Source organism: Microtus pennsylvanicus, chromosome 7, assembly GCF_037038515.1.
Source record: "Microtus pennsylvanicus isolate mMicPen1 chromosome 7, mMicPen1.hap1, whole genome shotgun sequence".
Taxonomy (NCBI): Eukaryota; Metazoa; Chordata; class Mammalia; order Rodentia; family Cricetidae; genus Microtus; species Microtus pennsylvanicus.
Window position 1 is genome coordinate 98,238,004 of NC_134585.1, and position 12,102 is coordinate 98,250,105.

The following is a 12,102-nucleotide window of genomic DNA, read 5'->3' on the forward strand; positions in this document are numbered from 1 at the left end:
CTTGAATTTTGATCTTCCTACCTCTATTTCCTGAGTGCTGGGATGGTAGGCATGCTCCACCATACCTGTTTTATGTAGTGTTGGGGTTTGAACTTAAATCTTTGCACTTGCTAGGCAAGCACTTTACCAACTGAGCTACATCACCAGGCAAACTATATTTTTGATGGTTCTTAGACAATACAAAGTTAAAATATATTCCACAGACCTCTATCTGTGGGGCAGACAAAGTAAAAAAAAAAAATAGACTACAATGTTCAATGTTTTCAACTATTTGATAATTATCATCTCAAACTTTAAAAGAGTTCTATCTTATATTTACCTTTGAATTAAAATGCATGCTAGACATTTGCATGTAGCTTCAAACATATTTTCTTACCTTATCAAGAGAAAACGTTTTGGTCAAAGCAAAACCCCATCCAGCTTCAAAGGCCCTTCGAATCATTGGTGTGCTAGTGGCTGGCGTGGCACTGGCAAGGCCAAAGGGATTGGGAAACTTCAGCCCAGCCATTTCCACACTGATGTCCACTAGGTCGACAGGAGTGTAAAACAGCGGCAGTTCAGGCTGGGCAGACACCAGGGATCCATATTGTGCCTGCAAGAAACAAGCCAGCAAGCTTTTGTATCATACCTGAAATGCCACATAATTTTTTTCCCAAGTATCTTTTTACCATAGCATTCAAATGAACACAATTGGTCCATCTCCCTGTCGAAAACTGCCCCAACTCAGATTTCAGTACCTCAACATTATACAAAATTATCATATATTTTCCAAGTTAAAAGTTGCCATAGATGTAGTGAACAGAAGGAAAATCAATTAAACAAACAAAAAAAAAAACCCTCTATTTCCAACATACTGTGACTCAAACACAAGAGGGGATCATTTTCGAACTTACTCTTCTGGTTCCATTAGCCCAGCTTCATTGTACTTAATTTATGAAAACATCTTAGCAGTGAGATACGGGCCATGGCAAGTGAGGAGATCTAAACTCATTTCCTAGCAATCTCACTGCTCTGGATGTGGCTTCAGGATGGCCCCTTAGCATGCCTAGCCTCTTCTCCTCTATAACTCTCAGTACATCAGTGGGACTTCTGGCTGTCTCATTTCCTACCTCAGAGGGATATTGGGGAATGCAGAAAGTAGGCCGCAGGGAGATTTCTAATTGCAACAGAAATTACACACTTGAGGACTGAAGGAGTTTGCTTTTTCAGAAACATAACCAGAAACAGATACCAGTTTACATGAATATCTTCGGTTGGTACATAGAAATGCACATTGCTGCGTTCAGTGACCACTGTAAGCAAGATGTTAATATGTTTTAATAAAAATACTTAGGCACCTGGCTCACTTAAGGATAGAACATGCTTGCCGAATTTCTCTGTCCTCTTTTCCTTCCTTATTCTCACCCTCTTCTGTCCCCCTCTCAGCCCTTCTTCCTCTTTCTGTTTATCTATGAAAGACAAATACTTGAAAAATACAAAAATGGATGAATATTCTCAGGTAAAGTAGTTAGTGAATGGACAGGGCTACTTAATTCAGAAGTAGAGCTCTGTTCTCTTGTGAATCATCACTCCAAAGAAAAGGTATTTGAGCAGAACCTTAATTTTATAGGCATGTGTCTCGTGTAGATAAAGATTGCCATGACTCGCATAGAAATCATTTTTCTGTCCTCCACCACTTATAAAGCAGAGAAAAGCTCACTTAATATGCAAAAAGGCATCAAACTTGCCCGTTGAAAGGCTATTGTGTTTCTGGTTTTGAAAAAAAAAGAGCCTGGTGGCATCTAGGCTGTAGCTATAGATACTCTTCATTCTCCACCAGGGATTATCTGGCTTTTCTCCCTGCATCATCTACCTATTTCTCCCTCTCTGATCAAATTTAAATTCTTTACACCTAATCTCCTCCCACTTCTGAGCCACAATTTTGGGTGGTCTCATTGTGCTTGACTCTTGTTTTTTACAAAATCAAAATACTATTTTAGTATAAACCAAGATGATGTGGGATGTCTTTCTGTATATGTGTTGCATTATTGGTTGATGAATAAAGCTTCGGCCTAAGGCAGGGCAGAATAAAGCCAGGCAGGAAATTCAGAGATATAGGGAGACGGTAGTCAGAGTCAGGGAGACGCCATGGGGCTGCCGAAGGAGACAGATGCCCCAGAAAATTTACTGGTAAGCCACAACCTCGTGGAGATTATACATTAAGAGAAATGTGTTAATTTAAGATGTAAGAGTTAGTTAATAAGAAACCTGAGCTAAAAGGCCAAACAGTGTTGTAACTCATATAGTTTTTGTGTGATTATTCAGATCTGAGTGGCTGGGAAATGAATCTCCTATCTACACCAAGACAAGAATGTAAACATGTGCCTTAGGGAAAATTGGAGGTGTGTGTGTGTGTGTGTGTGTGTGTGTGTGTGTATGTGTGTGTGTGTGTTTGTGTGTGTGTTCATGTGGACAGGTATCATACAGATGGATATGGAAGAAAATCACCCTTGGTATTGATAGTATTTTAACTCTGTCTGACGATAGTTTGAGAAGAATCAAATATGTTTTAGGCTAGATAAAAAGAGAACTTTCAACATAAGGTAAGTAATTACTCCTGTAATTTTTCCTATATGCACATTCAGAGGCAAAACACTGGGCACTGTTGTGAATGACGTCCACAGCAAGCGTGCAGATGGTGCTGTATATTTCTAACCTGAAATGAATACACTGTTCTGCTTGCTGTAGCTGGGCACTGAAATATCCAATCTTGTCAATACTGCAGATAAATTTTGGCTTGTTTTTGACTATAGTTATTACAGCATAAAGCAACATCCCCAAATGGCATTATGTATTTGTCTCTGTATGTGTATGTTTGCACATACATATATGTGTGTATATATGCAATATGATATATTGCATGTATACTTCAGCTTGCATTACTTAATATATGTAGTTTTTTTAAAAATAAGGCCCAGTTCGAAAATAAGAAGGTTACTGTTTTAGAATTTATAAATAAAATGTGTACAAATTTTGTAGGGTTTCCTTTAAGATTAACAAATAGAAAATTAAACGTACTGAACAAGTAAAGTGTAAATATACACTTATTGACAAAGTTTTTTCAAATGAGAGGGCCATAGGTTATATATCTTAACTACAGATGTGAGTGTGTGTGTGTGCTTGCATGCGTGCACACACAAGGCTATGTTTCCTTTGTCTTTGTCCACCTTGGCCTTAAGCTGTGCTTCTTATTCTACATTATAGAAAAGCCTTCTTCACCTGTGCCTGACTCTGTGGCCTGAATCTCAAGTTTCAGCTCTCACTGAAAGACCAGTGCCTTCCAAATCCCAGGCTTGGCCCCCATGCTGAGATTTCCAAGAGCTTTCGCCACCTTTGGCTGCTGATATGGTGGATGCCCTTAAATCACACAGCTTTAAATTGGACCTTATTGCATTCTTCTCTAAAACACATGTTACCCAGATTTTCAATTTCAGACTATACTGTTTTTCCAGTCACCTGATAGTGTTAGCAAATAACAGATATGATAGAGATGTTGAACAGTAAAGACTATTAGTTCCCTGCAATTTTCACGGTGGAAAGTTATTCTATGTCAGAACCAGAAATGACACAGAATCAACTAGTGCACTGGCTGATTGAGTGGGTGTTTACTGTGTATTAACTGGGAAAATTAGTAAGATAATGCTTTACATAAATGAAGAGAATGTCATCCATGTTCATATGTTTCTAGCAGGATGAGATTTCTGAGTATCCTTCCATCACTAATTTTTCACATCAGTATGTCATTTTATTTGATAATTTTATTTTTTTATATCTTTATATTTTTCATTGATGATAGTCACTACATTTCATATCATCACATGAAACAAACAGATTTCAAGGTGTATTATCACAATTATTTAAATTTTATTTTCATTATAGCTTGACAACTTTTTATGGGCTTCAAAGTGTTTTGATTTATGAATGTGGAATGACAAGAGGTGTGTTAACCATCTTCTCAATTGGAGTTAAGTTTGAAATATTATTGACAAAGGCACCGCTGTTTAATATCTCCCTGTCTTCCGATAGTTAGGAAGTTTCTGGTCCTATATTTAATTTACCTTGGATTCATTTGTTTTATTTTATATGGATGAATGTCTTTCCTACCTGCATGTCTCTGCGTCACTGTGTGTCTGGTGCCTGAGTAGGTAAGGAGAGAGGTTAAATCCTCTGGAACTAGAGTTATGGGTGGTTGTGAGACCCCCCCCCCCCCGTGGGTTCTGGGAACCAAACATATGTTTTCTTCAAGAGCAACATGTGCTCTTAATGGCTGAGTCAACTCTCCAGCCCCTTTAACTATTCTTTAGTTCATGAATTTAGTGAACTAATTCTTTAGTTCACTAAGGATTGGTATTTATGTGGTATAAACTACATATCCAAGCTCATCATACTGCATGTGTTTATAAGTTTCCAAATTCAATTATATAAGCAACTCTCCTTTTCCTATTACATATTCTTTGGAAAATTCATTGTATAGGTGTATTTATGAGATCTATATGCTGTCTGAATTTATTGATGTGATAATTAATTAGCTAATTTTGACAGCATACTTAAAACAATCTTTCAAAATAAGCAACAACTGCCTAAAACTCATCTAGTGAAGGTCAAGTCAGAAACCCTGATGACAAATCTGGAACACAGATTGTGCTGATTGAGGCTGTCAGCTGGGATGTCCCTAAAAGTTAACAACATGCAGAACCAGGATGATCAGAGACAGTTGTCTTAAACATTTTATTATGCAGAGAAAAATCTATGGACAATGGGATTAGTGAAGAATGCCTATAGGAGCCTCAGCTGCACATGTGCAAAGCACAAAAGGATATACCTCTACAGAGGAGGCAAATGTTCTCAGAAATAAAGGGTTTTAATAAATCGTTCAGTCTCAACTTCTTTGCATGTTCAGCGCATACAACAGAAGAAATGAAAATAAACCAAAACAAAAGATCTAAGTCATATAGGACCGAGGTTAGGGTAGCAAAAGCGTAGACTGAGAGACTGTAAGAAGGCCAGAACCAACAGTGGAGAAAGGAATGCATATGGCGCTTGCAGGAGACATTGCTAGATCTAAGAGTCACTGAAACTTCGATTTTCCCCTGAGAATTTATTTTTCAGAAACTAGGCAAGCATTTTAGTCAAGTTACATATAACTTCTCAAGTTTGACTGGATGGCATGAATTAGAAGAAGTTCTAAATGTATATAAGTTAAAATTAATATTTCTCATTTCATTTCCATCTGCAAAGTTCTGCAATAACATGAATTCTGTCTTGCCTTCATTGTCCTGTATGTGGACATCCATTTTTATATAATACTTTTAGGATAACAAAGTAAATTCTTTCTGTACCTAATTTCTAAATTATAAAATTATTTTCTGTATGTACTGAAATGTCCATATTTTGCCTGTCATTTAGTTCACATGGTGTGACAATCTATTTATTTGTGCACATTAAATTTCCTATGTAGCCTAGTGATGGCATTCATATTCTGAGTGTCTATAAGTATTATATATAATCCTTTTAATGTTCATTTACTTGTTGGCTAATAATTTGCCAAAGATTTTATATTTATGCTCATTGGGCATAATGACCTATAGTTTTGGATTTTTGCATAATGTACTCAATGAGTTTTTTGTAATGGAGTGGTAATGTCCTCTTAAAATACTTGAAAATAATGTTTGATATTATATTTAAAAGAATGGATATTTATTATGCATTAAATATTTCCTAGAATTCATTCTGAAGCAATTTGTTCTTGGGTATTCTTTTTTGAGAGAGGTTTTTGATTATTGATTTAAACTTATTTGTTATTGGCCTGTTATGTCTTTATTTTTTGTTGATTTAAATAAATTGCCTGCTTTTTTAGGAGTTATATAATCAATTTTACATTGTCAAAATAGTTGACAAGTATTTGTTTATAATGGCCTTTTCTATGGCATCAAATATAAGGCTTCAAGAGAATTTTATTCTAAATCTTTGACAAAGTAAGTTTTCATTGATTCTGTTTATCTTTGCAGAAAGATAAGTTTTCAATTGTTCCTTGTGCTTTAATAATCTCTATTTTATATGTTTCTATCCCAATCATTATTTTACCCTATGCATTTGGTTTTTGGTTTTTACTATTCTGTCAGTGTATGAAGTAAACTTGTTTACTGAGTATCTTTCTTTTTGTTAAATAATATTTTTAAACTTAAATAATAATTTTTAAATAAAAATTTAAAACATTTAAATAATATATGTTAAAACATTTAAATGTTTACTGTTGTTTACATAATACATTTTAATTTTTAAAATAATAAATTTACTCTTAAAAATAATCTTGTTATTACTATTTTTGGTTAAATCCTGTTGTATTTTTGCTTTCTCTTGTCTTTACAAGTTAGTGATGTATATTTTGGGTGTTTTCTTTGATCAATAGGTTATACTAAAATTCACACTAATGCTTAAGAGTCTCCAATATTCTGTTGTTATTGATTTCTAGTCTTATTCTTATGTAGTTGGAAAGGACACAAGATATAATTTAATTTATCTTAATTTCATTAAGAGTTGTTGTATGTCCTCGCACATGATCACTGCTACAGCAGCACAGAAAACCAGTGTAGTGGGGAAGAAGCTCAGTAGGCCACATGTGTCCATATGATAGGTCCGCTTGGTTTAGATTTGCTCTGTTGAGATGTAGTCATCCTGTGCACAAATATTATTCCACTGACAAATATAGTTTTTGTTGACAAATCTTCTGTTTCCTTACTATTACCATCCAGATAGTCCAGCTACTTTTGAAAGTTGGCACAGATGTACCCAACAATTATTATAGTTCTGTCTGCTAACCATTCATATTTTTTTGGCATTTACTTTATATTTTTGTGTGCTCTGAGTTGATATTATAATGTTGGGAGGTAGCTATCTAATCATTACATTTTCTGACTGCATTTGAAAATCCTCATTTAATACTACCTTCTTTCTATTGTATGTTTCACTTACTAAAAGTGTATTTTGTTTAAAATGAGTACGACTCAAATTGTTTCCTTTGGTAGTTCTTTGCATGTAAAGTCATGTTCTATCCTCAAGTATGTGTTTTTATTTGTGTGTTTGTTTGTTTGTTTGGTTGATCAGTTTGAATTTTTGAGATAGGCTCTCATAAACCAGGCTGACTTCAAATGCACAATCCTTCCCTTCTCAGGCTCCTGAATTCTGGGATTATAAGCATGCATTTGTCAACACATTTCAGTTATGTATCTTTAATTTAAATGCGAGTTTCTTGTAAGCAGTAAGTAGTTGAGTCTTTTTAAAATTCAGCCATTTTATGTCATTTGATACCATCATTCATTTTTATTTAAAGTAATTATAATTAACTTTAAAGTAACTAGTAAGAAATTACTATCGTCATTTTAATAATTGTTTTTTATGTTCTTTATGATCACCTAGAGCTTTCCTTTTACTTTGCTTTATTTTTAGTTTAATTTTTTTGTTCTTGTTTTTGCAGTGATAATTTTTGATTCATTTACTTTTCTGTTATTATATCTACCTACTCTTCTTCCCACTTTTAGTTAAAAGCCTTTCACTAGAATTCTTATAGCAGTGTGTTTAGAACAGATAGCAAATTAACTTCAGTTGCATGAAAAAGATCTACATTCTTTACTTTATTGCTACCAAAGTTATTATATTTCTTATATTGTGTATCTATTAAGGTGTTACAGATTATAAATACTTTATAATCTTTATTATACATTACTTTAGTCTTGTACCACTTATGCTAGAAATAAAAAGGACTGGATACCATTAATGGAGTATTATACGATTCTGTTTTGTGTATATGTATTTTTACTTGTGATATTTACATTTTCATACAGCAAATTTGTTCTTATAATTAAGTCTAACAGTAACAAACTACCTCAATTTTTATATATCTTCAGAAGTCTTAAATTTTCTTTCATTTTGGAATGCAATTTTTTCGATATAAAATTCTTGACAGTTTTTATTTCAGCCCTGTGATTATGCCATCCCACTCTCTCCAGGCTTACGAAATTTTTCTTGATGACTATGCTTGATGACTTCGGAATTCACATCATGTAACTAGTCATTATTCTCATTTGCTATCAAAATTATCTCATGTTGGAATTTTATTAATTTAATCATAATCTCTCATTGTAAGCATCATTGGTATACCATATTCATTGACCATTACATCCTATCAGTATTAATAATTATAATTTTTACTTACTACATTATTTTGTGGGTGTGAGTGTGCCCCACAAGTGCATGCATGCTATGGAACATATACAGATGTCAGGGAGAGTTAATTCTTTCTTTTTACTATGTGGTTTCCAGGGGTCAAACTTAGATCATCAGTCTTAGTAGTAAGTGCTTTCACTTACTGAGACATCTTGCAAACCTCATTATTCCTTGTGAAAGATTTTTTTTTTTTGCTGCTGTCTCTTCCCTCTCTAGAATGCTCACAAGAGTACATCATTTGACTTGTTGGAAGACCATAACAGTTGGAAAACTTTTAAACTCTCATTCATTATTTGTTTTCTAGACAGAATATATGATTCCCAATGATAGCTTCTGGAATTATTAATTCTTATGCTTGGTTGGCCATACTCTTGAGAATCTTTATTCTATATTTCAGTGTAGTCATTGTATTCTTCAGTTCTAAGACTTCTATTGTACTTAATTGTCATGTTGAATGTTTCTTTTTGTTCATGTACTGTTTTCCCTGGTATGATTTGTCCTTCCATATCCACTGGTAGTTAGGGTTTTTTTTTAAAAATCTTATTATGAAAAGTTTTGAGATGTTTTAGATATGTGTGTTTTGGATTAGTTATAAAAATCCAATGTTTTTTATTCTTCATCATCCTGGCACGCTTATGTGCATATTTGAGAAAGTGGCAATGTCTTTTAGGATTTATAAGTTGGTTTTCTGATGAAAAGGTCCCACCAGTCAGCCAGATTCAAATTATGGTTAAACTAGCACATAGCATTTGTATGTGTGGCCAGCTTCCAGGGTTATTAAGTAGGCTAATCTCAATATTGAATCTTGAGGTTAGTAAGTTTTCTGGGGAGTACATGCAGATGGTTAGAGCTTCTGCCTAGATGGTTTAGTTGGGTATTTCTAGTTGGTTGATTGTATGGAGGAAGGAGCCTCTTACTGGGATTCACTGTGATTTGTTTGGCTCTCCCGTGGCTGCTTTAATGGTGTGAGGCCACTGGGTTCCGTTGAAGAAACTGCTGAGCTCTATGTTTTAGTTCATGACATCTCTTGCTCTTTCCTTGCTGCCCCTAAGAGTTTATCTTTGCCTATTTGCTTAGCAGGTGAGGTGAAAGAGGACTGTCTTTTCCCCACTGGAGAGATTTGTGGCTTGAGTTTATCTTGCAATCCAGCTTAGAGAAGAAACTGTATGTAGAAATGAACTCTCTCATTCTTTTTTAACATGGTTCTTCTCAAGTTTTGTGCTCTACTGGGACTGTAATTTCAGTGATTTTCACAAAGGCATTCCTAACTGTGAATAATGGCAAATTTCACTGCTGTATGTAGACTAGTATTTGGATTTCCTGTACCATTACTCCTATCCTGCTAGACCCACTCAATGCACATCTTGTTGGCGTCGCTCCTTTGTGAACTTTCCAGTTTTCTTTTCCTTTTCTTTCATTCACTTGCTTGGTGACAGAGCTTTGCTAACAGTACAGGCTGGCTCCCAACTTCTTATGCATCCCAAGGTGACCTTGGACTTAAGGTCCCAGTGCTTACTTTAAAATATGATAGTGAGGAATGAGAAGAGAATGACCAAGAAAGATATGTATGTGTATATGCACACTTCTTGTTAAATTATATTTAAATGGCTTTTCCTAAAATGAAAAGAATACAGAATATTTTGATTAGGACAAGATTTTTAGGGACAGAGGAAGTTTCTACTTTATGGTATTACAAAACGCCTCTTCAATAGAGAAACATCTGAGCCAGTCCCACAAGTGGAAGAGCATAGGGATAATACATATAAAAGTTTTTAGTCCAGTCTCTTTATGGTTCAAATGGATTGCTTCCTCAAAGTATTAGTTGAGTTATAATCAAAACACTGGCTGCTAGATCCTTTCTAGTAACTACAATACAATGTTAAAGTAAGAGCCTGTTGATATTCCTCATAGGGTGTATTCCATTCAAGCCAGAAAACCCATTCAAAGAATGAAACAGAGAATTCGCTTTAAGAAAAAGGCTTTGAGTTTGAGCTCCTCCCCAAATAATAAAAACATGTTGACAGTTTTCAAAAAATGTCAATCAAGAAGGTAACAATTGCCATATTCAGAGGCCGAGGGGCACAGTAGGTGACACTGCTGACAAGATGTCAATGACTAGAGTCAGAAAAACCTGGGGACCAGCCTAGGGTGGCACCTGACAGCAAATCCATGTCACACAAAAGAGTCAGTGTGGTCAAGGAAGAGTGATGAAGGAAAATACAAGAAGCTGACATTTAAGAAAGGTGATGGGAGTAATGTTAAATATTGAGACTTGAAATAAAACAGCTCCAAACTATAAGTCAACAACACAGAAGCTGATACTTGCTTTGGGGTTAAAAAACTATTAACCCTTGCATTTCTGGCCCTGGTCTCTGGAAGAGGCAAAGCAGCAGAGAGGAGCTAGTGAAAGCCAGTATATCATTAAGAGGCCACCTTAAAACAGGAGTAGAATCACACATATAGAGGATACATGTTAAGATAAATGAGAAGAAAATATGAAGTATTAGCACGTTCGATTTTACCCTTCAGTTTTTGTGTTAATTCTACCTCACCATCAATTACCAGTTGCATCAGTACCAGACAGTAACGTTCACCACCCAAGGGTTAGGCTAACACATAGAGTTTCCTCAATCCTTTGTTACCATGATCTAAGAGACTGCCAAGTGTATTTATTTTCAACCCTATTTTTGACAGGGTGTTTATGACAAGCCTTCCTAACTAACCACCAAATCCAATTTGGCTACTATACAGAACAACAGACAAAAATTTGATGTAAACTCTACCACACTGGGATATACCCCAGCACACAGTGCCTAGAGCAGATGGGAAGAAGCTATGCTCTGCTGAAATATTACCCAACATATAGAGACTGCAGCATTTTGGAAGTGAACTAAACACCCCAGCTGTATTATCTAATCAATAATGAAACATTACAGCCCTCTGCGGGGGGGGGGGAGCTTCTCAGGACATCTTGACTATAGTATGTAGAAAGAAAACTACCCAATGTGGGATTGCTATATTAAATATGAGAAATGCAAAGTGGTCTAGAATGAAATAGAATAACTTCTTAGAGAACTGGTTTAATGAGTTATTGGAAGAAACCTCACCCAATACTTAAATCCAGGAGCAGAATTCTCTGCTGACAGTGTCTATGTCCTGGATCCAGGCTATCCACTTGCTTAGAAAGAACTCAGCAAGAAAGGAAGAGGCAAGGAGGTATTGAGCTGAGCATTAGGCTAAGCATTGAATTGCTTGGGTTTAGCCACAGTACTCTCATCACCTACTTTTCCTTTGATTTGTTTGGCTTGGTTTGCTTTTGGTTATTTTCTTAAAATTTCATTGCATCAGCAAGCACAGGCCTGGAACAGCTTTGCACCGGGTCTTCTGAGTATATATTTTAGCCTTCAGTTTAGTATTTTTATGGGACTCTTGAACGAGCAAATAAGTAGGTCTCTGATTCTGGTGCCTTCTCTTGATCTCTTTTCCTTTTGTTGGTTTGCCTAGTCCATCTTCAATACAATGGATTTTGTTTTATTTTATACTTGCATTTATTCTACTATCTGCATCTCACAAATATCTTTAACAAATACCCTTTTGAAATATAAAACTTTATTAATTTTTTGAGAATTATATACAATTCCTTTTGATCAAATTCTCTCCTATCCTAACTTTACCCAGATCAACCGTCACTGCCTTCCAACTTCATGTCGTTGTTTCTTCTTCTTTCTTTATAATAACCCATTAAATGCAATTTGTGGTACCTACAGAGGGATAGGTGCGCAATCATTTACTAGAGCCTAATATGTACCATAAGGGGTTGGATCCAGTTATTTCCATAGC

At 35.3% G+C, this 12,102-nt stretch overlaps 1 protein-coding gene across 1 annotated transcript in view; it reads right to left on the reverse strand.

Moving 5' to 3' along the window:
- Window positions 1-12,102, reverse strand: part of Dpyd (dihydropyrimidine dehydrogenase) — a 745,624-nt gene that overhangs the window by 371,049 nt on the left and 362,473 nt on the right. The window contains exon 13 of the mRNA XM_075981504.1: window positions 377-592. Within this exon, the coding sequence (XP_075837619.1) occupies window positions 377-592 (216 nt within the window). The remainder of the gene's footprint in view (window positions 1-376; window positions 593-12,102) is intronic.